General features: G+C 56.0%; 1 protein-coding gene, 1 long non-coding RNA gene and 1 pseudogene across 2 annotated transcripts in view; 1 reads left to right on the top strand and 2 right to left on the bottom strand.

The window, feature by feature from the left end:
- LOC138419338 (uncharacterized) overlaps nucleotides 1-27,714 on the top strand; it is a 71,091-nt gene that overhangs the window by 26,943 nt on the left and 16,434 nt on the right. The window lies entirely within an intron of this gene.
- On the bottom strand, nucleotides 13,818-16,956 carry LOC138419330 (leukocyte immunoglobulin-like receptor subfamily A member 5). The gene is made up of 5 exons (XM_069552083.1): nucleotides 16,658-16,956; nucleotides 16,473-16,508; nucleotides 16,016-16,300; nucleotides 15,502-15,804; nucleotides 13,818-14,562 (listed from the first exon to the last, which is right to left on the bottom strand). Exons 1-5 carry the CDS (start codon nucleotides 16,866-16,868, stop codon nucleotides 14,441-14,443), a joined length of 957 nt encoding a protein of 318 aa, XP_069408184.1. The 5' UTR covers nucleotides 16,869-16,956; the 3' UTR covers nucleotides 13,818-14,440.
- Nucleotides 22,576-24,949, bottom strand: LOC138418535 (sentrin-specific protease 3 pseudogene; annotated as a pseudogene).

The following is a 27,714-nucleotide window of genomic DNA, read 5'->3' as shown; positions in this document are numbered from 1 at the left end:
GCCCTTCACTTTCAGTCTGTATGTGTCCCTTGTTTTGAGGTGGGTCTCTTGTAAGCAGCATATAGAGGGGTCTTGTTTTTGTATCCATTCAGCCAGCCTTTGTCTTTTGGTTGGGGCATTCAACCCATTTATGTTTAAGGTAATTATTGATAAGTATGATCCCATTACCATTTACTTTATTGTTTTGGGTTCGGGTTTATACGCCCTTTTTGTGTTTCCTGTCTAGAGAATATCTTTTAGCATTTGTTGGAGAGCTGGTTTGGTGGTGCTGAATTCTCTCAGCTTTTGCTTGTCTGTAAAGCTTTTGATTTCTGCTTCATATTTGAATGAGATCCTTGCTGGGTACAGTAATCTGGGCTGTAGGTTATTGTCTTTCATCACTTTAAGTATGTCTTGCCATTCCCTCCTGGCCTGAAGAGTTTCTATTGAAAGATCAGCTGTTATCCTTATGGGAATCCCCTTGTGTGTTATTTGTTGTTTTTCCCTTGCTGCTTTTAATATTTGTTCTTTGTGTTTGATCTTTGTTAATTTGATTAATATGTGTCTTGGGGTGTTTTGCCTTGGGTTTATCCTATTTGGAACTCTCTGTGTTTCTTGGACTTGGGTGATTATTTCCTTCCCCATTTTAGGGAAGTTTTCAACTATTATCTCCTCAAGGATTTTTTCATGGTCTTTCTTTTTGTCTTCTTCTTCTGGGACTCCTATAATTCGAATGTTGGAGCGTTTCATATCGTCCTGGAGGCCTCTGAGATTGTCCTCATTTCTTTTAATTCGTTTTTCTTGTTTCCTCTCTGATTCATTTATTTCTACCATTCTATCTTCTATTTCACTAATCCTATCTTCTGCCTCCGTTATTCTACTATTTGTTGCCTCCAGAGTGTTTCTGATCTCATTTATTGCATTATTCATTATATATTGACTCTTTTTTATTTCTTCTAGGTCCTTGTTAAACCTTTCTTGCATCTTCTCAATCCTTGTCTCTAGGCTATTTATCTGTGATTCCATTCTGATTTCAAGATTTTGGATCATTTTCACTATCAATATTCAGAATTCTTTCTCAGGTAGATTCCCTACCTCTTCCTTTTTTGTTTGGTTTGGTGGGCAACCCTCCTGTTCCTTTGCCTGCTGAGTATTCCTCTGTCTCTTCATCTTGATTATATTGCTGCGTTTGGGGTGGCCTTTTTATATTCTGGTAATTTGTGGAGTTCTCTTTATTATGGAGCTTCCTCACTGTGGGTGGGGTTGTATCAGTGGCTTGTCTAGGTTTCCTGGTTAGGGAGGCTTGTGTTGGAGTTCTGGTGGGTGGAGCTGGGTTTCTTCTCTCTGGAGTGCAGTGGAGTGATCAGTAATGGGTTATGAGATGTCAAAGGTTTTGGAGTAACTTTGAGCTGCCTGTATATTGACGCTCAGGAGTGTGTTCCTGTGTTGCTGGAGAATTTGTGTGGTATGTCTTGTTCTGGAACTTGTTGGCCCTTGGGTGGAGCTTGGTTTCAGTGTAGGTATGGAAGCACTTGATGAGCTCCTATTGCTTAATGTTCCCTGAATTCAGGAGTTCTCTGATGTTCTCAGGCTTTGGATTTAAGCCTCCTGCTTCTGGTTTTCAGTTTTATTTTTACAGTAGCCTCTAGACTTCTCCATATATACAGCACCGATGATAAAACATCTAGGTTAAAGATGAAAAGTTTCTCCACATTGAGGGATACCCAGAGAGGTTCACTGAGTTACAAGGAGAAGAGAAGAGGGAGGGGGTATTTAGAGGTGACTGGATTGAGATGCGGTGAGATCAAAAGAGGAGAGAACAAGCTAGCCAGTAGTCACTTCCTTATGTGCGCTCCATAGTCTGGGCCGCTCAGAGGTATTTACGGAGTTATATGGGGAAGAGGAGAGGGAGGAAGTAGACAGAGGTGACCAGGAGGATAAGAGAGAAGAATGAGAAGGAGAGAGACAAATCCTGCCAGTAACCAGTTCCTTAGGTGTTCTCCACTGTCTGGAACACACAGAGATTCACAGAGTTGGATAGAGAAGAGATGGGGGAGAAAAGAGACAGAGGCCACCTGGTGGAGAAAAAGGAGAGGCCAGAGGAGGAGAGAGTGGTCAAGCCTGTAATCTCGCTGTCAGGTAAAATTGGGTAGTGAAGTTTGGGTTTTTGAATGTACAAAATTGACAACAAAAACCGAAGAGCAAAGATTAAAAATCTAGAGAAGAGGTTGGATTTTCAAAAATACAATATTAAAGAAAAGAAGCAGAAGGAAAAAGGAAAAAAGAAAAAAAAGCCACAAGAATTATTAAAACAAACAAACAAACAAACAAAAACACAAACACCAATAACCACCCAAAGACTATATATGGTGTTTGCCTTAAAAAAAAAAAAGAGTCTTTTTTTTGGAATAGTAATAATAGGTTGTAGAAATAAAAATTAGAGCAGAAATAGAAGACTTAACTATTAAAAAAGTCAGAAAAAAGAAAAAAAAGGAAAAAAGGAATGATTGTAAAAATAGTAAAAATATATCTTGCCCTTCTCTGATGCTGTGGGCATTGTGGGGTCACTGCCAAGGCGGTTCCCTCTGTTTAACTTCTTCTTTATGCTGGTTTTTTAGGCTCACTAGTTCAGTCACGCTGTGGGGAGGGGGGGGTGCTGCAAACAAATAGCGCTGTCGTGTGCACACAGTGTCTCAGCCCTGCTGGACCTGTCCCTTCTCGTGGCGTACAAACTGCTCCGGCTCTACGATGCTCAGCCGGGAACCGTCTGAGGCCGGCCCTAGGCTGCGTGCACTTCCCCGGTCTAAGCTGCTCAGGTTTGGCACTCAGGTAGCCCTCAGAGGCACAGATTCGGTTGGGACTGCGAACCTGGGACTGCGCCCTTCCCAGGTCCGAGTAGCTCAGGAGTTTGGTGAGCGTGATAGCTGCGACTTGTCGCCTTTTCTGCCTCTGCTGCTCAGTTTTCTGGGTGGACCACTGGCGCCCCTTGTGAGGCAGATGGTGACTGTCCAGCACCCCCAGAAGTCTTAGCAAAGAAGCCTGCTTGCAGTTTGGTAAGTGAAGTCTCTCCGGGTCTGCAATTGCCCCTTTCCAGCCCTTACGGCTCTGGCTGCCTGTCCCCGGCAGGGGATGGTCTGCAGCCGGCCTTTTCCATTCCGTCCTTTGTTCTGTGCTCGATCCTGGAGGTGTCTTATGTTCGAGCTTTTCGCGTGGTAGCTATCCCACAGTCTGGTTTGCTAGCCCAAGTTAGATCGTTCTGGTTGCGCGTGGGGCGTTCCTGCCCGATTCTTACAAAGCACTGCAGCCAACGCCTCCCGCGCGTCCCTGCCCCGCCCCCACTTCCCAGTGGTGGATGCAGGTGTCTGTGCTGCTTTTCCGCTGGGAGAGTTACTGTTGGGCTTGTAATCTCTTGGTTTTAATTATTTCTTTATTTTTCCCTTCCTGTTATGTTGCCCTCTGTGTTTCCAAGGCTCGCCACAGACTTGGCAGGGAGAGTGTTTCCTGGTGTTTGGAAACCTCTCTTCTTAAAATTCCCTTCCCGGGACGGGCTTCCCTTCCCGGGACGGAGCTCCCGCCCCACCTCCTTTGTCTCCTTTTTCGTCTTTTATATTTTTTCTACCTGTTTTTGAAGACAATGGTCTGCTTTTCTGGTTGCCTGATGTCCTCTGCCAGCCTACAGAAGTTGTTTTGAGGAGTTTTCTCAGTGTTGAAATGTTCTTTTGAGGAATTTGTGAGGGAGAAAGTGGTCTTCACGTCCTATTCCTCCGCCCTCTAGGACCGCCCCTGGCTTTTTGTGTTTTAATTGTGGTAGGAGCGCTTAACAGAGGGTCTGCTCTCTGTGCCGCCTGGCGCACAGCACGGTGTGGCCAGCCACAGGCCAGCACTCCGTGCTGCAGCCGGTCTCCAGAGCCTCCTCATCTTGCAGAACCGAAACTGCACCACGAAGTGGGCCTTCTAGGTCAAACGCTAATTCCGGTTTGCTCTTCCAGGAACTGCCGACTTGCTTTGCAGAGTGGTGGAGCCATTTCCCATGCTCACCCACAATGTCACGGCTTTAGGTTTCTCCACTGCCTCATCACCAGCTGTTAATTTCTCAAATCATGGTCTATCTCATTGGGTTCAAACGGCATCTCATCGTGGTTTAACTTTCATTTCCCTAATGACAGATGTTCTAAACATCCTTTCATGTGCTAGCCATCCACTTGTATATCTTCTCTGTAGAAATATCTATTTAAGCCTTGGACTGTTTTAAAAATGTTGGGTCATTTCTTGTTATTGAGTTAAAGATATTCCTCATGTATCAGGATACTATACTCTGACTAGACGATGTGCTAATATTTTTTTCAAATTTTGTTAGCTGTCTTTTATACTCTGGAGAGTGTTTTTGAGGTACCACCAGGTTAAACTTTGGTGGAATTAATCTTTTCTTTTCTTTTCTTCTGGCCCTTTTCCTGTCGTAGCAAAGAATCTATTGTCAAGTTACCAGATGAAGATTTACTTTCTGTTTTCTCTTAGAGGATTCTAGCCGTCACATGGATCCATTCTGAGCTGATCTTTTTGTGTGGCGTGTATCACATCGATCTTCGTTCTGCGGGCGGATATCCCGATTTCCCAGCTCCGTTTGTCTCAGAGAACGTCCCCTCCCCCTTGAGTCGTCTTGACCCTGTCAGAAACCCCCAGGTTGTCTGACTGTGTGTCAGCTTCCATTTTACCCCCGAGTACAGAAGCAGAGAGCAGCGGAGGCCTCCGGGCCCCTGCCCTGTCCGCACCACCGCCAGCGGCCATTCCCAGTGCCTGAACTCGCTGCCCACCTGCAGGGACCGGGGCAGCTGTCCTGTCTGGGGGTCTCAGGGCGTCTGCTGCTGCCGGAGCTCAGAGCGTCCCTCCTTCCCCCGCCCCGAGCAGTGCTTGGCACACGAGGCCGCACACCCGGGATGCTGGCGCAGAGAGATCCTCTGATCAAGAGGCCCCGGGCTTCCTCCTCTCCACACGCAAGTTCTCCCAGGGAGGGGAGACTTGTGCCGGGCCAGTTATTTCAGGGCCTGTCAGCGGAGCTCTCTTTCTGCTGGGGCCTTTCCATTCGCCCGATGACAGCACAAGGCTCGGGGTCACTGGGCCTGGTTCTTCAGGCTCAGATCTCCAGAAGTTTCCATCTGGGAATGGAAGCCCAGCAAACCCGACCCCAGAGCCTGACTCCCCTGCACGCGGCGGCCGGCCTTGGGTAGAGAGCCAGGGGTTGAGATGGACGTCCGACCATGCCGGTGGGCGTGAGGGTCCTGCCAGCTCCTCAGCGCTGGGTAGGTGCCTCCTCTCGGCGCTGGGTAGGTCTGAGCTGGGAGCTGCGCGGCAGAGCAGGCAGGTTCCTGGAGTCAGACACGTCAGTGGTTTAGACCGTTGCCCGAATCCCCTGTGTTTTAGGTAAATTACTGCATGAGCCTGGGAGCACCCTCACAAAAGAGACGCCCCAACCTAGTAGTTTCGGTGGTGAAGTGCGTGGTGTGCGTGGTGTGCGTGGTGTGCGTGGTGTGCGTGGTGTGCGTGGTGTGCGTGGTGTGCGTGGTGTGCGTGGTGTGCGTGGTGTGCGTGGTGTGCGTGGTGTGCGTGGTGTGCGTGGTGTGCGTGGTGTGCGTGGTGTGCGTGGTGTGCGTGGTGTGCGTGGTGTGCGTGGTGTGCGTGGTGTGCGTGGTGTGCGTGGTGTGCGTGCGGCCCCCACGTGGGCGGGGCCCCCGGAGGCACCCCGGAAGTGCTGGCGGCACCGCGGTGTGCGCCCGGCTGCCCACTGCTCCCTGCAGAGCCGCTCGTGGGCGGGGCGCTGTGCGATCAGACAGGCTTCCACCTGGCTTTAACGCTCTCCGGTTACCGGCTTGACATGTGAACGTGGGGCCCTGCATTCTCGATTTTCACTGTTCCCCTAGATTATGTAGCTGATTCCGCCTCTACAGCTGCGCTTTTGTATTTGATCGGCTCATTCTAGTTCGTCGCTGCGAGGACCTGGGCACAGGAACTCCACAGGAGAGGGACGCCCTTCCCTCCAGGAGCGTTCTCCTCCACCCACTCCCCTCACTGGGGACCAGATAGAGTCCAGGCTTCCTGATATAGTTTCGTCTGGAACCAAACATTCTGTGACCCCACCCTACTGCCCGGAGGGTTGAACCCTTCAGGTCCACAGTGGCGGCCTCCAGCCAGATTGAGATTCTTGATTTTTATGTTCAGAAACTGACATGGACCCCATTTAAATTCTGCACCGCATGTCATCCGGTGGTAGAGTATGTGTCTGAGGCCCCGTCTCCCCCTGGTCAGTGGCTCATTGTCTGGCTGGACTCAGTGATGCCGATTGGGCAGCTGAGGTCATGGTGTGTGGAAACAGGCTGAGAGTGTGTGGAGTGTTTGCCGTGACTGGTGGATGGCCACTTTGCTGTGAATCGGCCCCTACGCAGGGGTTGGCCTTCCCCAGCCTGCTTCAGCCCCGCCTCACTCAGGGATGAGAAGCTAGGGAGGGAGATGGAGCAAAGGGATGCTCCCCAGTAAGGAGCCGCAGACAGGAGTCAGGACCCAAGGGTCAGGAGGGACAGGACCCCATTCCAGCAGCCCCTGAGCTTCCCTCTGACAGCGCCCCGCAACCATGGTGTGTGAAGACCAGGAGGTCACATGGGAGCTTTCCTTTCTCTAGTTGTCAGTTCAGTTCAGTCGGTCAGTCGTGTCCGACTCTGTGACCCCATGGACTGCAGCACACCAGGCCTCCCTGTCCATCACCAACTCCCAGAGTTTACTCAAACTCATTTCCATTGGATCAGTGATGCCATCCAACCATCTCATCCTCTGTTGTCCCCTTCTCCTCCCGCCTTCAATCTTTCCCAGCATTAGGGTCTTTTCCAGTGAGTCAGCTCTTCACATCAGGTGGCCAAAGTATTGGAGTTTCAGCTTCAGCATCAGTCCTTGCAATGAATATTCAGGACTGATGTCCTTTAGGATGGAGTGGTTGGATCTCCTTGTGGTCCCAGGGACTCTCAAGAGTCTTCTCCAACAGCACCATTTAAAAGCATCATTCTTTGGCCCTCAGCTTTCTATATAGTCCAACTCTCACACTGATACATGACTACTGGGAAAACCATAGCCTTGACTAGAAGGACCTTTGTTGGCAAAGTAATGTCTCTGCTTTCCAATATGCTGTCTAGGTTGGTCATAACTTTTCTTCCAAGGGTCGTCTTTTAATTTCATGGCTGTAGTCACCATCTACAATGATTTTGGAGCCCCGAAAATAAAGTCTGTCACTGTTCCCACTGTTTCCCCATCTATTTGCCATGAAGTGGTCGGACCGGATGCCACGATCTTAGTTTTCTGAATGTTGAGTTTTAAGCCAACGTTTTCACTGTCCTGTTTCACTTTCAAGAGGCTCTTTAGTTCTTCACTCTCTGCCATCAGGATGGTGCCATCTGCATATCTGAGATGATAGATATTTCTCCCGGCTGTCCTGATTCCAGCTTGTTCTTCATCCAGCCCATCTTCCTCTAGTCCTAAGATTCCGCAAAGTTCTTCCCCCCCAAGTAACACGTGCGTCTCCTCGTGACCTGGATGCAGTGGAATACACCACACACACACAGTGTTTCTTCCCTGTTTCGCTATCGTGCTTGAAAACTGGTCTGTATTACTGTAGTAGTTGAACTTGGTGACTGTCTGTCATTTAAAACTCCACCGCAGGGCGGGTCGGAGCTCCTCGGTGGCTGTGCCCGTGAGCTGAGGGCGTTGCGGTCCGGGCGGTGCGGGGCGGGGCGTTGCGGTCCGGGCGGTGCGGGGCGGGGCGTTGCGGTCCGGGCGGGGCGGGGCGGGGCGGGGCGGGGCGGGGCGCGCGGCTGCCGGGAGGGGCTGAGCCTCCCCGAGCCGGCCTACGTCTCCGCGCCTCACGCAGCCTGAGCCATCGGGCTCCGCAAGGGCGAGCGCGAGTGCCTGGTCAAGTGGCGCGACGGGCCCCCCAGACCCAACGGCTTGGGCGCCAAGGAAGACACCCCGACCCGAGCCTGCCTCGGCTTTCCAGAAGAGGACCCCGAGGGGCAGGTGAAGGGCCGGAAGGGCGGCCAGCGCCCTGGGGCAGGCCGGGGACGCGCACGGGGATATCCTCCTGTAGGCGGCGCTCCAGGCTCAGGAACCCGGCGCCCCCTCCAGTCCAAAGCCTCGCTTTCCTCCCCGTCCTCCTCGTCCTCGCCGTCCTCCGAGTCCTCAGAAGGAGAGGATGAGCCGACTTAGACGCCCGAGGGCCCCGGGCTGGCGACTCACCCGGTGCCTCAGAGGCCGCCCGGCTCCTGGCAGGCAAGCCGAAACTGAAGCATCCCATCCCGAAGAAGCGGGCCGCAAGCCCTTGGCCCCGGAGATGAAGTCGGCCCGGAGGCTCACGAGCCGGCCAGGGTGCCGAAGACGTCCAAAGGGACCTGGGGGCGCCGGGCGGCCAGCTGCCCCATCCCTGCAGGCAAGAGAGACCATGTCCACGGCCGGACACCCCCGGCAGGAGGGCCGCCCGACCTCGGGAGAAGCTGGGGAGACAGCGTGGAGAAGAGCAGCTCCGTCTGGCGCCCTGCCTGGGGCCCTGCCTGGGGCCCTGCCCGGTGCCCGCAGGGCCTCTCCGAGTCTGTCCAGACCAGGGGGTCTGGGGGCCCACCCGCGGCCTCACGGAGCGGTCTTGGTCACCGGCGTCACTGCCAGCCTGCTCGCGGTCCCGTGAGGGAGTCTCCGGCCGCCCTGGGCTTCAACCTGAGGTGTTTCTGACAGCGCCTGGGCGCCGGGCTCCCCGGCCCTTCTTGGCCTGTGGCTCTGCTCTGATACGGGGGCTGGCATCCCCTACTCTCCAGGGGCCGGTGGCCTCCCTCACGGGCAGGCTTGAGGGGAACCCATCCAGACCTGGCCCTGCCTGTGACTTCAGCAGGTCCCACGGTGACGCCCTGCTGCCTGGCCCAGCCCTGGTTCCTGCCCCTGACCATTCACGCTGCTGCGCATTCGCCTCAGGCAGTCTGGGTGGCCCGGGGCTCAGCGAAATGTTCCCCGAGAGCATCCTGTGTTTCTCAAGCCCCACCGTGTTCGCTATTTGAACCGCCTCCGGGGTCTATGATGACCTCGGTGGTCAGCTTGCCTCCCAGTGTCCCTTGGGCAGGGGTGTCAGAGCAGGGGCCTTCTCCAGGTCAGCTTGACTACCCAGCAGCCGGAAGAGAAGGGGTACTTAAGGCTGGGGGGAGGCAAGGCCTGGGGGCCGCTCCAGGGAGGGCTCTGCTCGGTGTGTGGAAGCGGGCAGGGGAGCGGGAATGGGCCATGCTGGTGAGAGGTCCCCCTCAGAGCATCGCCTGAGCCCGCAAGGGTGGCACTGTTCCCTGTCCTGGCCCGGCCCCACCTCCTGACAGTTGAGGGCTTCACGCAGAGGACGGGGTGGCAGTCAGACTCAGGAGCCCTGGCGAGTGGGCGTGGGGGCCATCTCACCCTGATTCGGGTCAGAGCTGCAGTCCCCAGGTGATGACCCCGAATGCACCCGGGGGGTGGAGCGTCCCGGAACTGTTCCGCCTGAAGCTCCTGAGTCTGGGGGACAGGCGGGCGGGGAGGGTGTCCTTCCACTGCCGTCCTTTCTGCCCGCCTCTGCAAGGACTGCCTTAGTCCTAATGGTGGCCTTGCAAACTGCCCCAGACGCCCGGGCGGTGGGCGGTTGCTGGAAGGAGGTCTCCTGTGCGGAACTCCGCCCGGGGCGCAGTGCTTCTGCAGTCCTCCCGTCCTCCCCTGCAGTCCTCCCGTCCTCCCCTGCAGTCCTCCCGTCCTCCCCTGCAGTCCCCCCACCTCTGGGCCCCAGGTGCTCTCTCCCAGCCGAGAGGCTGTATCCGTGTACCACCTGGGAAGTGGGCCAGGTTGGAGTGGTCCAGCTGGTGGAGCGCCCTCAGAAAGGCCGGTGCTGCCAGCCCGACACATGGCTGAGTCCCAGGGCTCTGCCGGCCGTTCAGACCAGCCACAGAGTCCCCGATGCTGACTTGGGGCCGAGAGGAGCCTGGGTAGTGGGTCACTGGTCTTCGATGCCGAGAAGTGGGAGTACAGGATCATGGTGGGCTCCGGTTTCTGAGGGTGGGCCCGCCGGAACTCCGGTCCCCTCCGTCTCTCAGCCTCCAGGCCAAACAGGAAAAGATGGTGTGCGTAGCCAAGGCGATTTCAGCAGCATGCCTTTGGGGACAGATGCACCCCCAGGACCTGGCTGAGGGGCGTCCACCTGCAGCTTCCCACTCTTGCAGGTGGTGGCCGTGCTGGCTGCAGCAGGAATGGGATCCCCCACCCCGGCAGACTCGAGGGCCAGAAGGTGGGCAGGGGAGGGGAGAATGTGCCCTCCAGCGTCCCAGCGGGAGAGGCAGGGAGGCCAGTGCTCCGCACCCCATCCTGTCCCCCGACGGCCCCGCTGTGACCAGGGGGCTCCCCTGCGCTGCCTCGCCCCCGCAGTGGTGAGCTCCAAGTCCTGCTGCCCGGCCGGCGCCGTCCCCTCCTGGCCCTCAGGGCGCCCCTGCCTCGGGCTCACGACGGCCCTGCTGCCAGGGCTCCAGACCCAGCCACGAGAGCCCCGGAGTCTGACTCTGTGCACAGCTCACTCCAGCCACTGCCTCCCTGCGATGTTGTGTGTTTTCCTTGGTGCTTCTGATGCCAAGTGGCTTGTGTGTAAAAGCGTGTGTGTGTGTGCGTGCATGCACGTGTGCAGGTGTGACCACCTTCGGGAAGAGCTGGACGGATGCGCAGAGCTGGTCATCATGTTTCCCGAGAGGTGGAAGGAGCGCTTGCCTGTTTGTTGCTGTGTGTGGCTAGGCGCTGCTCATCCATCTGCCCGGGGTCCTTGTCCGGCAGCGTTTCCTTCCTGAGCTGCATCACAGCGCATATTGACTTGGGATTTCAACCCTGTTCTGTTTTTCGGTTTGCTTTTGTAATTGATGGGAAGAAGTGGCCAGTCTGTCTTTTTCTTCAGAAGATTATACATATATATATCTATATATATCTATATATCTATCCCAGATGGGACAAGGGGAAAGAATCTGCCTGTCAGGACCCATAGGAGACACGGGTTGTCCCTGAGTCAGGAAGATCCCCTGGAGGAGGAAATGGCAACCTGCCCCAGTATTCTTGCCTGGGAAATCCCACGAACAGAGGAGCCTGGTGGGCTGCAGTCCATGGGGTCGCAAGAGTGATACACAAGCTTACACGAACATATATGCATATATGTATATGTGTATATATATGTGTGTGTATAATATATATGTATGTGTATGTGTGTGTATGTGTGTGTATGTGTGTATGTGTATGTATGTGTATATATGCATATATGAATGTGTGTATTTCTGTGTGTGCATATATGTGTATGTGTGTATATGCATGTGTGTGCATAGATATGTGTGTATGTATATATATGTATGTGTATATGTGTGTATGTGTGTATGTGTGTATATGTGTGTATGTGTGTATATATGTATGTGTATATGTGTGTCTCTCTGTGTGTTTATTCATATGTGTGTTATGTGTGTATAGATATGTGTATGTATATATGTGTATGTGTGTGTTATGTATGTGTATATGCATGTGTGTATAGATATGTGTGTATGTATATATGTGTGTATGTGTGTGCTATGTATGTGTATATGCATGTGTGTATAGATATGTGTGTATGTATATATGTGTGTATGTGTGTGCATGATATGTGTATATGTGTTATATGTATGTGTATATATGTGTGTATGTGTGTATATATGTGTATATATGTGTGTATAGATATGTGTGTATGTGTATATGTGTGTATTTGTGTGTTATGTGTATGTGTATATGTATGTGTATGTGTGTGTTTATATGTATGTGTGTATGTATATATGTCTGTGTGTATGTATGTTGTATGTATGTGTATGTTTATATGTGTGTACATGTATATGTGTGTGTATATGTATGTGTATGTGTGTTTATATGTGTGTGCATGTATATATATGTATGTGTATGTGTGTGTTTATATGTGTGTGTGTACATGTATATATGTGTATATGTATGTGTATGTGTGTGTTTATATGTGTGTGTACATGTATATATGTGTGTGTATATGTATGTGTATGTGTGCGTTTATATATATGTGTGTGTACATGTATATATGTGTGTGTATATGTATGTGTATGTGTGTTTATATATGTGTGTACATGTATATATGTGTGTATATGTATGTGTATGTGTGTTTATGTGTGTGTACATGTATATATATGTGTGTGTATGTATGTGTATGTGTGTGTTTATATGTGTGTGTACATGTATATATATGTGTGTATATATGTTGTGTGTATGTGTATATATGTGTGTTATATGTATGTGTATATATGTATGTGTGTGTACATGTATATATATGTGTGTATATGTATGTGTATGTGTGTGTTTATATATATGTGTGTGTGTACATGTATATATACGGCACTAAAGAGGGTCCTTGTTTCTGGTTGCACTCAAATTCTGATCTGAGTAAGAGGGCGCTGGGCTTCGAGGTTTCATTAGAGGAACCTTCGGGGGAGGACCAGAGCTTGGGGCTGGCTTGGTTTGTGTTTACACTAAAAAAGAAAAGCCGGATCACTCGTGTGTGCCCCTTCTAGCCCCTCTCAAATACGGCTGTCTGTCTGCTCCGTTGAGAGAGGGAACAGAGGTGGACATGCTGTCGCCCTGGGAAGCCTGAGTTCCTTGCTGACCCAGCGCAGCGACCCGGCTCCTGTCAACGTTCAGACCAGCGGGTCGGGGAAGGGCCCCCCACAGCCCCGGGAAACCGTGGTGGTTTGGGGGAAGGTGAAGGAGGAAGGGAGGGGCATGCCTGGCAGACCAGAGGTTTCCAAGCGCAGCACCTGATTTGCAGTTTCCCAGCAGTTTTGGAAAGCTAACACTAGCAACAGGTTGCAGATCTTTCTAGACTGGTGTTAATTTATGTTGCAAGGGAGAATCACTAGCCAATGGTTTCCAAGGAGTTTTGTCTTAACTTTTTGTTAACTCTTAGCATGTCACTGCAGTCTTCTCTTAACTCAAAAATAGCCCCATCGCATGTATACGCCAAAGCATTCCTGTTTGAGAGTTGTTTTCTGAGACCTGTCTGATATGAGTGGCCCTCTGTCCTTGCTCTCCTGCGTGTGTACTGGTAGTTATGCACAATTTCCCCCTCGGTTACATAACTCTGGGTGGGGGCTGTGTGTCTCTCCCTGTTAGCTGACGGTTGTTATTTCCTCCCCAAATTACTGAGGTGATTTGCACTCCAAGCTGTAAGGTATTGGAGCCAAAGTGCTCCGAGTTTTCTCCCCCAATTGGTGCTTGCACTGTTTTCTCTTTCCCTCTCGTCTGAATGGACTAAGGTTTCGGCATCTGAATTCGTGGAAAGTGGGGCTTGAAACTGACATGGAAATGATCTAACCGTGCTGTGTAATGCAAAGGACACATCTGTGCACCTGGGGCCATCGGTGGGGGCTGGCTGGACCAGACTCTCTCCTCTCCAGCCTGCTCCTTCCTTCCCACCCGGCCTTCGGTGCGTTCACCCAGGCTCCTTGAGGTTGGCCACGGAGAGCGTTTGCACCAAAGGAGACACACAGTTCACACACCTGGGCTCTTTATAAAATGTTGTATTCCTTAGCCGTTTACCAGCACGGCACCTGGCTGTCACTTCAAACGTCAGGGCGTCCCCTCGCAGTGATGGTGTCTGCAGAGACGACACCGGGTGTCATCTGATGAGGAGAGCAGGGCGTGAGGGGTCTGGGGGGCTCAGGGAAGAGTTCTGGATCCATCTGTTCCCAATGGGGCCCACTTTCACCCATTTATTCAGTTTCTTACATGACAATCTGTTTTCTATAAACAAGTGTTTATTTGAGTATTTGGTTTTGGCTGTGCTGGGTCTTCACTGCTGCTGCCCCGGGCTTTTCTCTGGTTGTGAAGAGTGGCGGTTACTCTCCAGTGGCAGCCCAGGGCTTCCCCTCCTGCAGAGTCCACGGGCACGCGGGCTCAGGGGTTGGGGGCACACAGGGTTAGCTGGGATCATCCGGAACCAGAGCTGAAACCCGAGCTCCTGCGCTGGCAGGCGGAGTTTTAACCTCTGGAGCCCTGGAGGAGTCTCCCTCAGTCTGTTTCTGAGCGGAGGGATGGAGGTCTTTGCGCACACCAGAGGCAGCTGGCATTAACAATGAAGCTCAGTCTCCCATGAGTGGACAGAGCCTGCGGGCGTGCAGGGCGAGGACCCGCCCCTGGCACTGGGATGCGCCTTGAGCCGGAGGGGTGAGCGGAGACAGGAGTCGGCGCATCCTCCCCGGGGCGGGGAGGTAGGGGGCCCCCATGAGCCAAGCCTCCAGCGCCCCCTCTACTCCCCCCACTGGGGGCAATCTCCCCTGGGGTCAAAGGCTCTTCCAGAAGCTTCCGGGCCGGAAGCTTGCGTCCTGGGCTCCACGTTGTGGGCGGTGCGGGGTCCCGGTGCTCAGCTCCGGGCCTTGTCTCGGGCTCCTCCGTGGTCATGCCGAGCCTGGCAGAGCAGGATCCCGAGGAGCAGCAGGACCGAGGCCGCGAGGCCCATCCGGATGAGATTCTGCACCGTGTAGTCTGGGGTGAGGGAGCACAGGTCAGCCCGGCCCTGTCACCCGGAACCGGGATGTGCACCCCAGGGCACCCGCCTCCTGGGAGATGACTGGCTCCGAGCCCAGCCCCTGACAGGGATGCTGTCCTCGTTCCCACTCGCGGGTCTGACCGCGGTGATGGGGGAGGGTGTCAGCGGGGCCTGAGGGTCCTGAAGGGAGGCCGTGGGTGGGCCGTGTCCTCCTCAGGAGCTTCCCAGGGCCTCTCTTTCTTACTGTCTCAGACGTTCCTGCTCAAGACCCTGAGCTGCTGGAGCTCAGACAGCACAGGGTGGGCCCGCCCCAGCCCCCACCCCCGCCCCTGCCCCCGCCCCTGAGCGGTGGCCTGCGGGGTCCCACGGACCCACCACCGCCCCCCACAGGCACTTGCTCAGCCCTCTGCATCTGCCGGCTTGACTCTGCCTGGGGCAGGGGGCGATCCCTGCAGCCTCTGGGGGCAGGATGGGGTGGGGCGGGCCTGCTCCTCCGCAGACTGACCCCCATCCAGCAGCCTCAGGCCCCTGCAGCCTGTGGTTCCGCGCCATCTCTGCCTGACTCCCTGCCGGCCCTTGATGATCTGAGGGGTCTTGTCCTCCCGAGAATCTCAAAGTGCCCTGGGGTGGGCTGTCTCCCCTGAGCACAGAGCCTCGAGTCTCCCCAGGTTCGGATCCGGGTCTGTGGCTGGGAGAATGGGTCCTGGGAATGAGCCCAGGAGGGGGTGCTGGGCCGACCTGGGGTCCCCACCTCACTCCCCTCTGCCCTGCGGCCCTGTGGCCTCCCAAGACCCTCCCACTGCCTACCTGCCCGTCCAGGACCCCAGTGCAGGAGGAAGGGGCCCTCCCTCAGTGCCCCCTCCTCCACAACCACCCTGCCCTCCCAGGGCACAGAGCCCCGAGCTGCTGAGTCAGAAGGACAGATGGGGCCTCACCTGAGACCACGAGGGCCAGGGGCTCACTGGGCTGGGACAGCAGGTAGGGGTCTGTGCTGAGTGAGCGGTAGCACCTGTAGGTGCCCCCGTGGGCTGAGGTCACAGGGCTCAAGGAGAACTCGGCCTGGTACCGCCCGTCTTGGTCCTGGGAGCGCAGACGCAGGGGGCGATGGGCTGCCTCCTCCTTGGACAGAAGGAAAGTGTCCGTCCTGTTTCCTGACTGACACAGCAGGGTCACATTCTCCCCCGGGGCCACCGAGGGGCCCGGCTGCACCGAGAGGGAGGGGCTGTCTCTGAGCCGTCCTGCAGAGGGGAAGGGGGTGCGGGCGCCAGGGGGGCTCTGAGCGAGACTCCGCGGGCCTCTCTGGCCCCTCAGCGCTGTCCCTGTCTCTCCGAGTCTCTCCCCTCCCCCACCCCGTCTCTCTGTCCCTCCCCTGGTCCCAGCATCACCCCTGGGGCTCCCCGGTGGGGCCTGTGCAGAGTCTGGTTCCCGATTGACCTGCTGGCCCCTCACCTGCCACCAGCAGCTCCAGGGGCTCGCTGGGCTCTGACCAGTTAACTCCGATGAAGTGGGAGCAGTGGTACCTCCCTGCCTGCTGCTCTGTGACGCGCTTGATGGAGAAGCTGGCCCTGTCCCAGGGCTCCACTGGGGGCTGCGCATTCCAGGGGGCTAAGGTGCCCTCTTTGTTCAGACTGAAGCTGTTGGCATTCGGGGGCCCTTGACACCAGATGGTCACGGGGCTCCCCCGGGTGACCACAGAGCCCGGCTCAGCCCAGATGGTGGGTTTGCGGAGGGTCCCTGGAAGGAAATCAGAGGCGGGCTCACCAGGCGTCCTGCCCTCAGGCCCCAGCTCACAGCCCAGACCTCCTAGAGCCCCCTCCGTGAACCCCAGCTGCCCTCCCTCCCCCGTGGCCTGGGGGTGACCCTTGTCGCCAGGAGAGGAGGGAGCTGGGCCCTGGGACAGACTCACCGGCCTGCACCTGGGTCCTCAGGCCCACAATCAGCCCTGGAAGAGAGCGCCCTGTGAGAGGTGTGCCCTCAGCCCTGAGCAGCGCCTCTCCTCCCCGGGAGCCTCGGGGCCCTGGGGTCCCCTGACGGAGCAGGCTGGCTGGGGGGTCCCTCCAGACCAGGGCTCCCCTGCCCCTCCCATCTCACCGAGGCAGAGCAGGGCGGGGAGCGCGGGGGCCATGGCGTCTCCTCCCTGCGGTCCAGGCTGTGGGGATGGAGGAGACCTGGGTGCCCTCCGGACAGACAGACCACAGGGTGTTGGCAGTCTGAGGCGGGTTTTTCTCATCAAGGGCGTCACATCAGTGTCCCCACAGAAAGGAGAACTGTCCCTCCCAGGAAGCCTGGCGTTTGTCTCCATGGCAGAGCAGGAAGCCAGCCCCGTGACTTCCTGAGACACCCCTTCCAGATGAGGAAGGCCAGGCTGCTTCTCTCTGCGAGCCTCGCCTCGCCTCGGGGTCTGCTTCCTCCTCCGCCCGCCCATCAGCAGGTCCCCGTGGGGTCCTCACCGTGGCTGGGGTCATGAGGCCCTGGAGATGCTTCGGGGAGGGCTCAGATCCCCAGAGACAGGTGCTGCTTTTAAATTGGAGGATGGTTGCTTTACAGTGTGGTGCTGGTTTCTGCCGCACATCAGCATGGATCGGCCGTATGTGTCACAGGCCCTCCCGCCCCATCCCTCCCCTCTAGGTTGTGCAGAGCCCTGTGTGAGCTCCCCGAGTCACAGGGCACATTCCCCCGCGGTCTGTTTTACACGAGCTGCTGTGGGCCTTTCCATGCTACTCTCTCTGTTCGTCCCGCCCTCTCCTCCCCTCTGTGTCCCCAAAGCTGCTCTTTATGAGGGACACACGGTCAGCGTCTCCCTGGGCTCAGTGGTGTCCGCGTGGCCGAGAGCCCAGAGAAGACGCTCGGGGAATAAGGAGGGAAACTGACTCCTCCCCTGCCCTGGAGTGTGGGTTTCCCCCATCACACTCCCCTTCAGGGCCCTGTCTTCTCGTATCGCTGTCCTCTGCCCTCCTGGGAAGTAGCCCCTGGGTCCTTCCTGTCTCCTCGGGGCTCCACGATCCTTGGGCAGGGCTTTCTTCTTCATTCTGTGCTTTTTGTCTGACACTTCTATGGCAGTAAGCTGAGTTAGATCTCTGAGTTATCTGGAGAAATTGATATTTACTTGTTGAGTTGCTAAGTTGTGTCTGACTCTTTGCGACCCCACGGACTGCACCACTCCAGGCCTCCCTGTCCTTCACTATCTCCCAGAGTTTACTCAAACTCATGTTCATTGAGTCGGCGATGCCATCCAACCATCTCATCCTCTGCCGTCCCCTTCTCCTCCCACCTTCAATCTTTCCCAGCATCAGGGTGTTTTCCAGTGAGTCCTCTTCACATCAGGTGACCAAAATATTGGAGCTTCACCTTCAGCATCAGTCCTTCCAATGAATATTCAGGGTTGATCTCCTTTAGGATGGGCTGGTTGGATCTCCTTGCAGTCCAAGAGACTCTCAAGAGTCTTCTCCAACACCACAGTTAAAAAAAACCCAGTTCTTTCATATTCAGCTTTCTTTACGGTCCAGCTCTCACATCCATACATGACTACTGGAAAAACCATGGCCTTGACTAGACGGACCTTTGTCGGCTGAGAGATGCCTCTGCTTTTGAATATGCTGTCTAGGTGTGTCACAGCCTTTCTTTCGGAGACCGACCGTCATTTAATTTCGTGGCTGCAGCCACTGTCTGCAGTGACACTTTTTTAGATGTGTGTTAATCACCCACTGCTTGTGTGAACTGAGCAACCAGGTTACAATCGGACTCCCCCCAGCCCAAATTTTTAAAAGTTCTTTTCCATCTAGGTTGATGTGGGGGCCTGAGGTTCGAGTTTTCCTCTCTTGAAATAGCCTTGTCAGATACTCATGGTATTCACGGCAGCCTGTGGACGTGTGTGGCAATGTGTTTACTCCAGGATAATGGCTGTAAGTCCAGAGTATGGCCAATATTTTATAATAACTTTAGCTATAGTCCATAACATTTTGAGTATAATCTTAAACATTTTGGATCACTAGATTGTACACCTGAAACGACTGTAATATTGCACGTCAGCGACACCTCGATAGGAAGAAAGAAGGACTTCCCTGGTGGTCCGATGGCTAAGGATCTGCTTTGCGAGGCAGGGGGCACGGGTTCGATCCCTGGCTGGGGAGCTAAGACCCCACGCGCCATGGAGCACTCAGGCCCACGTGCTGCGACTGCTGAGGCCACAGACAGCAGCTGGAGCGGTGGTGCCTGCAGCGCAAGATCCGCGTGCTGCAGCTCGGGGCAGTGAGACACAGCCACACGTAAACACGTGCATGTGTGAGTCAGCCCACCGCCCCAGCCAATCAGTGTCTCCAGACGCTGCGATGACACGGGAAAGGAAAGGGCTGAGAGCAACGTTCGGGTGTTTGGGAGTGATGAGCCCTGAAGCGTAGTAGGCCTTTGCGAGACGTCTGCGAGTTGTCCGTGTGCTGCCGAGCTGCCTGCTAGGGGGACTGGGCAGGCGGCTCATGGGCCGCTGATTACATACGGCTGGCTCTCAGGAGGGAGGCGGGGTAGGAAGTACTTGTGAATGATGAGTGTACAGAGGGTGCAGCTGTACCCTGGGGTATGACAACCTAAAATACAGGCTGGTCTCACGTGTTGACGCAATGGCTGGGGTACGCTTCCTGTGAGAGGAGGTGCCCAGTGCCTACAGGTACCCCCCAAGGCACACTGTTGGGTGGTTCCACCACATCTGAGTCCACAGGGCCAGAGGGAAGAGGAAATGGAGTGAAGGGGAGACAGAGGATCCCAGGCTAGTCTACAGTCTACAGCGGTTTCTGTGTGAATAAGAATGGGCAAGCATCTCAGACCCCGGGACTCCCTCGTGCAGCGCACACAGCATGCAGCCATCCCTGGCAGCAGTTCCATCTGAGACGTGGGCACACCACCAATTCAAAGGAACCACGGTAGGAGGACCAGGAAGGCGGGGCCCACTTGGCATCAGGAGGGCCCCCCTGAGGAGCGGCATCCCAGCAGCCCGGGGGTGTCCTATGTCAAGAGGAGGGCTAAGGTCAGGTGCTGCTGGGAGTTGAGTGACAGGAGGGGAAGTTCCCCTCCCTTCCCCCTCCCTCCCCTGGCTTTAGTTGCTAAGACTCAGGGCTTCCGCTTCAGGGGGCAGCAGTGTTGACCCCTGGCCGGGGACCTCAGAGCCCACATGCCGAACCAAGCAAGACCGTGTGGGGCCCCCATGGCGAGCCGGGACTCACTGGGCTACCCAGCTGTTTGCCCTCCTTAGACAGTGAATCGCGCACGGCTGCATCTGGGGAGTGATAAACTCCATCTCGTGCCGAGATTCCTGAAACCATGCAGCCCTGCACACTCTTCTCGTCTTACCTGGGGAGACCGGGTCCAGCACAGGGCAGGGCTGTGTCTGGGATCACAGAGAAGCCCAGACCCTCCCCAGCCAGTCCTCCTGCCAGGACCCAGGACCCGCATCCTCTCCAGTTACACTTGTTCACCTCCTGGGCAGAGGCAGGGGAGCGGGTAAGGCTTGGGGAGAAATGGCCTTTCTCTGGGGGCTCTCATCTTAGCTTCAGAGTCCGAATAGAGCACCTGCATAATGTTAGAAATTGGCTTCCACAATATCCCAGACCCAGCGCTCAGGCTGCGCTAAGATCTCAGAGGATCTCAGCCCTGACAAGGTCATAGTCGCCCCCAGCTCTGCCCACGTGGGCTTCAAGGTAAACAGGACACGTAACCTGCACAGAGGTTTAAAAAAAATGCATTAATGCCCCCCCCAGAACATTTTCAAAACCTTACTCTCTTATTAAATCTCTTCATTCGAAGTGATCTTATTGTTTTACAGGGAAACTTACAAGAATTGCCTTTTTTCCCACATCATCTTGACCTACATTCCCAGTTGAGTAACATTTTACCCAATTGAGATAGAGATAGACACAGAAGCAGATGTACAGAGAGAGAGCTGTCGGAAGAGAATGACGGGCAGGGAGGGACGCGGGGGGACGGTGAGTCTGCTACATACGTGTAGACACACGGAAACATGTAGACACGCAGATGCTTTCTGATATAAAACACGTATGTGCTCAGTTGCTCGGCTGTGTCCAGCTCTTTTCGACCCCATGGACTGTAGCCCACCAGGCTCTTCAGTCTGTGGGAATTCTCCAGGCAAGAATACTGGAGAGGGTTGCCATTTCCTAGGGGCTCTTCCCAACCCTAGGCTTCCCTCATAGCTCAGTCGGTAAGGAATCTGCCTGCAGGGCAGGAGACCCGGGTTTGATTCCTGGGTCAGGAAGATCCCCTGGAGAAGGAAATTGCAACCCACTCCAGTATTCTTGCTGGGAGAATCCCATGGACTGGCGGGCTACAATCCACGGGGTCGCAAGAGCCGGACACGAGGACACGACTTGGTGACTAAACCACCACCCCCGACTCAGGGGTTGAAGCCATGTCTCCTCCAGCTCCTGCACTGGCAGGCAGATTCTTTGCCACTGCGCCGCCTGGGAAGCCCCGAGATAAAGCGCCATTACCGTAAATGCACCAGTGTGTGCCCCCCATAGACACGATCACTCGTCTACGTGACCCTGAATCTGCCCATTGGAGGTCTTTACTGATGTGGATTTCAGCAAGTCCTCAGTCCCAGTTCACGTTTACTCACCTGCCGGACAGCCTCAGTTTTCCCTTTTGGTCCAGGGTTTCACCCGGAAGCATATGTTGCCGGTGGTTGTCCTGTTTTGTCGTCCCCCAGAATCTGCACGACCCCCCAGTCTTGGTGCCTTGGGCCCCAGACCGTCTTCAGGGGTACAGGATTTGTAGATGACCCTCAACCTGTGCCAGGAGTGTGGACGGATGAGCTGACCCAGGTCATGCACTGTTGGGCGGACACCCGGAAAAGAGGCTGTGGCCGTCTCCATGGTGTCAGGAGCCCAGGTGGGCCCCCTTCCCCACCCTGACCATGCACGCTCTTCGCCTGGTCACGTCAAGCAGGCATCTGCCCGGGCTCTCATGGCGAAGTCCCCAGTTCTCCCTTGGAATTCGGTCGGCGTCGGGATAGATGCTGGGTTCTCGTCCAGTACTGGGAGACGTACAACATACGTCTGGCAGACACACAATTGCCGTTGTTAGTAATTGTGGGTGAGTCTCCCCTGACATGAGGGGAACTAAATAATGGTGATCTCTTTCTACCCCTCCCTCTGTATTGATAAGCTGGCATTCTACACTAAAGTTTTCTCTTTCTCCCATGTAGTGATTTATTTATTCATTCATTTGCATATATTACTATGAACAGGCTACAGGCCACAGAGTCGCAAACAGTCGGACACAACTGAAGTGAGTTAGCAGGCACGCTTGTGGTCCGCTCGGCTCCTCTGTCCATGGGATTTCCCAGGCAAGAATACTGGAGTGGGTGGCCCTTCCCTTCTCCAGGAGATCTTCCCTACCCAGGGATTGAACCTGGGTCTCTCCCATCGCAGACAGATTCTTGACTGTCTGAGCCACCAGGCAAGCCTAACAAACACTTACGCCTGTAGCAGTTTCCATGTCAATCAAGGTACGTGTAACATATGTCTATATTATAGACACATAATGTATATTAATTAAACAGTTGATTTAATTAACATACAGTATTATATACAGTGTATATATTATACACAGTGATTCAATTTTTGCTATAGATTATACTCCAGAGTTATAAAATATTGGCTATATTCCCTATGCTATATGAGATATCCTTGTGACTTGTTATTTTTATCTCCCAAGGATCCTTTGTTGACAGGGCAGGACCATGGCGTGTATATATATATATATATAAATAATTTATAATGTTTGAAGATTTGGCAGGCAGTAACCCCATTGCCCGCCCACCATGCCCAAATTTTTCTGCCCCCCACCGCCTGCCCTGCACATGGAAGGCAGGTCACTGCCCCACCCAGGCCACAAGGCCATACTCCCCTGCAGACAGCGGGAAATTGGGGATTTTTCCATGGCCACCCCTTGAACATCAGAAATCAGCAAGTATTCTCTCAAAGAAAACAAAAATACAGAAATCCGTTAAAGCATTTAGATATGGAAAACCAAAGGGAACTGGGGGGAAAGAGGCTAGAGACCAAAGAAGTGGAGCTGCTCGGGAAGGGTCTAGCACGTTCCGCTGCCCGCTAACGACAGGCCTGAGGCCTGGGCCCCGAGGCTGGCCCCCAGTCTGCGGACACAGCTCCTCCTAGATGGCTGCCGAAGCTCAGGCGCGTCCTGCTGAGCGGAGCTGAGCAGCCGAGACAGGGCCAGGTGTGGGCAGTCCTGCGGCACAGAGGCGCCGCAGTTGCTAGCGTTGTTCTGCCGGCCACATTCATGTTGAAGGAGCCTTTCAGCCCTGCTGGAAGTCCAGCCGGTGTGCCTTCCCGGCCTCTGCCTGCAGATTCCTGGCCATAGGCTGAGGGCAGCGGCGGTGCAGGGTGCGCTGCGAGTCAGAACAGGTGCGCCGCCTGACGTCAGCAGAGATGAGGGCCCACGGGGCTAGCAGTAGCTCCCTGCCGAAGCTGTCCCCGTTTTCGGCCCACCCTTTCACCCCGTCATGAGCCGTGGCATGGAGTTCATCGTCGAAGAAGCTGCTGGAGAAGTGCACTTTTCAGGGACTGTGTCCATCGCCAAGTCTCCACCCACGTCCGCCACCAGGTCGCTGAGCCAGTTCTGTCCAGGGACAGAGTCCCCGAGTCACCTGTGGTGGGCACATGCCTTTATGGGTGACAGGAAGCCCCTCAGCCCGGCACTGCCTGGCATCCGCAGGTATGGCTGGCTCCACCGCCGCCCCAGGCCCTTCCTGGAAGGTGCAGACAATTCTGGCAGGAAAATGTCCTTTGGTTCCTCCTCGCCCTCATCCGTGCTGAGGGGGACAAGGCTGCCACCTGTCTGAAGGAATTCATCTGAGATGCTCTGCACGCAGGAGACAGGGTCCTCCCGCGGGGCGCTGTCCTGCCCAGCTTCCCCCAGGCCGCTCGGCCTCTCCTGCAGCGCCCACGTCCGGGCCTGGAAGAGCTCCTGGGCCACGCGGTCCCCGGCCCTTCATGCGCTGCTGATGAGGATGCTGGCCTCAGGGCGTGCCAGACTTCACTCTCCTTGGGGCCCAGGTGATTCCTCCAAAGCCGCTGGGCAGAGTCCAGGAGACGAGACCCGGGTCAGGGCCCAGAGGAGACGTTGGAGTCCAGCTTAATCCACCTTTCTCCCCGGGGCCCCCAGAGGGCCCTGGTGGAGACCCTGTCACGCCCTCCTCAGCCACGAGAGTACCTAGCGGGCCCGGCCCGGGAGGTGGTCCCCGTGGGGAAGTCAGACGACAGCAGGGGGAGGGCGCCTGTGGCGTCGCAGCCCCTCCCCGGGGTGAAAGGTGGCTCTTGGGGTGTGCGAGGTTCCCCGCTGGCCCTGGGGGCGCCCCAAAGCTTGCAGCGGGGTGTCAGCGAGGTGCTTCTCGGAGTACATCAGCATCCAGAAGGCTCTCACAGCTCTGCGAGGTGGGCGCTGCGAACAGGTTTTCCGATGAGTAGGGCAGGGAGGGTGAGGCTGCCGGGACACCCCCAGCTGAGCCCAATGGGGGGTGGCCTCCAAGCTGCCACTCCCCGCCTCACTCCTCGGGCGTCAAAAGTGGCCCGAGGGACAGGGAGGCGTCCGGGGGGCACTGTGGTCCCTGACCCAGTGTCCAGCCCAAACCCTCCACCTGCTTTGAGTCCGGGTTTGGGAGATTCTCTTGTGGCTCTGAAGGCCAAGAGTTTGCCCACAATGCGGGAGACCTGAGTTCGACCCCTGGGTTGGGAAGAGCCCCTGGAGGAGGAAGTGGCAACCCACTCCAGTACCGTTGCCTGGAGAATCCCATGGTCCGAGGAGCCCGGCAGGCCACAGTCCACGGGGTCGCAAAGAGTCGGACACGACTGAGCGACTTCACTTTCTTTCTTTCCTTCTTTGGGGGGTTGGGGGCCGCCTGGGCCTGGATAAGCGGGGCTGTGCCGGGTCCAGGAGGCTCAGGCTAGTCTTGCGGAGTCTCTTTCATCTTCCCGTAGCCCGGCGTGCGGAAGCGCGCTTCACGCAGAGCGGTTTACGCCTCTGAATCCCCGCTCCCCTCTCCCCGCCGGTAACCGCTGTCTGTGGTATCTGCCACTGATTCTCTGTGTTGCAGTCATCCATAGAAGTCATCTGTTAAAAATGAGGTTGCACTGACATTTCGAAATCCGGTAGGCCCCCTCCGAGCCTTCTTTGCTAACTGCAGTTAGCAAGTCTGAGGATTTCCTCACAGCCGTTGCGAAACTCGGCTCCTTGGACGCCGGAGTTCTCGCTCAAAGCCACCGACCCCCTTATCGCGCCGCCGCTCCTCACCCCTGCGCCCGCTCCGCTGCTCCGCTCCCGCTGAGCCCTGGCACCCTCCCGGGGCGCCCCTGCCATCCCCCGGGCGGCCCCTCGGGTGCCAGCCAGCCCCCTGCCGCCAGGCAGCCCCCTGCCACCTCCGTGCGGGAGCGCCTTCCCCACTTTCCCTCTCCCGGGAATCCCGGATCTCTGTCCAGAGGATCAGGGAATGAGTGGGGGTGGAAGGAGCTTTCTAGGAACTTCAGACTGTTTAATGGGTAGGGCGCTCAGAACCGAATGCAGGCCCCTTTCCTTGGCCTTTCCTTGGTGCCGGGCTCCGGAGGACTCCCTGCTGGGTCTCTGGTGTCAGGCCTCCCCATCCCCCGCTCCCCTGACTTGCTGCATTTGCTGTGGGGTTCGCGTCAGAGGAGGGGGGCGGGGGGAGCAGGGGACGAAGGGCACCGAGCTGTGGGTCAGAACATTCTGGTGCTTTCCAAGGCCCTAACCTGCCGAATGCCCCCGTGAAGGGGGCATGCAGCTGAGCGGCACAGACTCAGGCTGCGGTCCCAGGGTCCACCTCCACCAACTCTCCTAGCAGACAGGCGATGGGAGCCTGCCGCCCGGCTCCACCCACTGTGCAGAGCAGCACACTGAGGTTCAGAGAGGGACATCGTGGAAGTGGAGCCAGGACTGTGCCCCAGGTGGACACTGGCATGGGGTTGGGGGCTCCTTGTTGATGGGAGTGGCCTGTCCCTTGGCGCTGTGTGCCCCAGCCTGTCCTGAGCAGAACTGAATGCACCCCGTCACTGCCACTCCCCTTTACCAACCATCAGAGGCTTTGGGGACCTCAACACGAATGACTGGGGGGCCTCTGCATGGGGTGGAGTCTGTATCCTCTGCAGGCCAGCCGAGAGCTCTCTTCTCGCGGGAGACCAGCCCGTCCTCAGATATCTGAGGGGCCCTGGCTCCCCCGAGAGACTCTGAAACTGCCCTGGTTGCCTGGGATCTCCCTGAGCAAAGAGGACCGGACTCCCCAGTTGTTGAATCGGAGCCTTGGGGCTGGGGGCCGGGCCCTTAGAGTGTCCTGGGAATGAGCCTGGAGGGGCTGCGCTGGGCTGACCCAGGGTCCCCACGTCACTCCTCCCGAGACCCTCCCATTGGCCGCCTGCCCCCTCAGGACCCCAGGCGAGAGGAAGGGCAATGGCGGGGGTGGGAGGCCTCTGAGGCCAGAGTGGACTGTGGTTTAGGGAGTGGCTTTCTGAGGAGGTGGAGACCTGGGGTGAGAGTGAGACCGTTCCAGAGAGGAAAGAGCGTTCCAGAGAGCCCTAGAGACCCAAGGGCTGTGTGTGCGGGGGTGGGGAGGCGGGGGCGGTTATGCGCTGCTGCCCCAGGCTCAGGGGCCCTGGATTAAGGCAGAGACACGCTGGACCCTGAGGCTCCGATTGCTTCATGAGCGTCACGCCTGCCACTGTATTGCACATAGGCTAGAGAAAGCCAGTGTGTGAATTAGACACTCGGCAGCACCTGAACTCCAGCAGCGCGTAAAACACCAGAAGAGAAATGCTCATGTGGATTCACGGTGCGTCCCTGGTGTACCCCGTACCCCGTAGCCCGTACCCCATACCCTGTACCCCGTAGCAGTCACGAAGATTCAGAAAAGACGCAGCAGTAACCGCGGTTTTACTCTCGCCATGGAGTTTCAGCTGGAGGCATGGGAATGGGTCTGCCAGGTCTAGAGACCCTAAAAAAAGCAGATATGGGAAAGCACACGTGTGTTAAATGGCTCACCATTGTATGAAGTCGTCTGAGTGTGTGTGTGTGTGTGTGTGTGTGTGTTTGTGGTGTGACTGCAGCCTTCGCGTTTGGAGCAAAACAGAAGTGAGAGCTGAGGCTGGGGGGCCTCCTCTGCGGCATGACGAACAGCCTTGAGTCCACTTAGAAGAGTTTGGAGCTCGCCCTGAAACTGGTGAGCAGTTTGAGCGGGACACGGTTCTGAAGGGGCAGGTAGCAAGGTGCTGCGTGGAGGGTGGCCTCGGGTCGGGAGCCCAGACCTGGGAGCGTGGAGCGTGGGCGAGGCAGCCGGTGACCTGGTGAGCCCCGGGGCAGGGGGAGCAGGCCCCGAGTCGGGGTGGTGCGATGCTCTTCCGATCACCCGGGAAGACAGCCCTTCCTCCTAGGCCTGGGAGCCAGGTTTTACTTCGCACAGGTCCTGCCCAGCGGGCTGGTCTCTCCATCTGCTTGGAGAAATCACTTGAGGTATATCTGTTTCTTTGGCGCCCCCTTCAAAGCTGGGTGTCACCCTTCACGCCAGACTGTGGAGACCTTTCAGGATTCAGGCCCAAATGACGCTCCTGTTGGAAGGCATTAAACCACACACACAGACACACACACACACACACACACACACACGGGCATGCGCACACACACACACAGAGTCACACGCTGTAAGGCAAGGTGTGGGGCCACCTCTTCCGAGGTGACGAAGGCCGCTTCCTCCCTTTCCTCACTCGGCTGCTCTGAAATGACAGCCCCACCCCCACACGTGTTGTAAGGGTTCACTTTGCCCGAATCAGGGAGGAACAAACGCAGTCGTTTGGGAGGAGGCATCTGGGGGTCTGAGAAATGAAAAGGAGGCGCTCCCCGCGCGCCGGGAGACAGAAGGAAGAATCCCCACAGGAGCGCCGCTGTGGCGGCACCGCAGCACGAGAGTCTTGCACTGCCGGGGAGGGTTACGGTCTTTCCAAACCCATCTGGATGAGTCTGTGGGCAGATGCTGACTTGGACAGCTGCTTCCCACGTGGGCCTCAAATGCAATCATTGATGACACAGGGGTGGACATCAGACAGTGTGCAGCAGAGGGACCC

This window comes from Ovis canadensis, chromosome 14, assembly GCF_042477335.2.
Source record: "Ovis canadensis isolate MfBH-ARS-UI-01 breed Bighorn chromosome 14, ARS-UI_OviCan_v2, whole genome shotgun sequence".
Lineage (NCBI taxonomy): Eukaryota > Metazoa > Chordata > Mammalia > Artiodactyla > Bovidae > Ovis > Ovis canadensis.
Note: the sequence above shows the minus strand (reverse complement) of the source record. Positions and strands in the feature narration are given on the sequence as shown.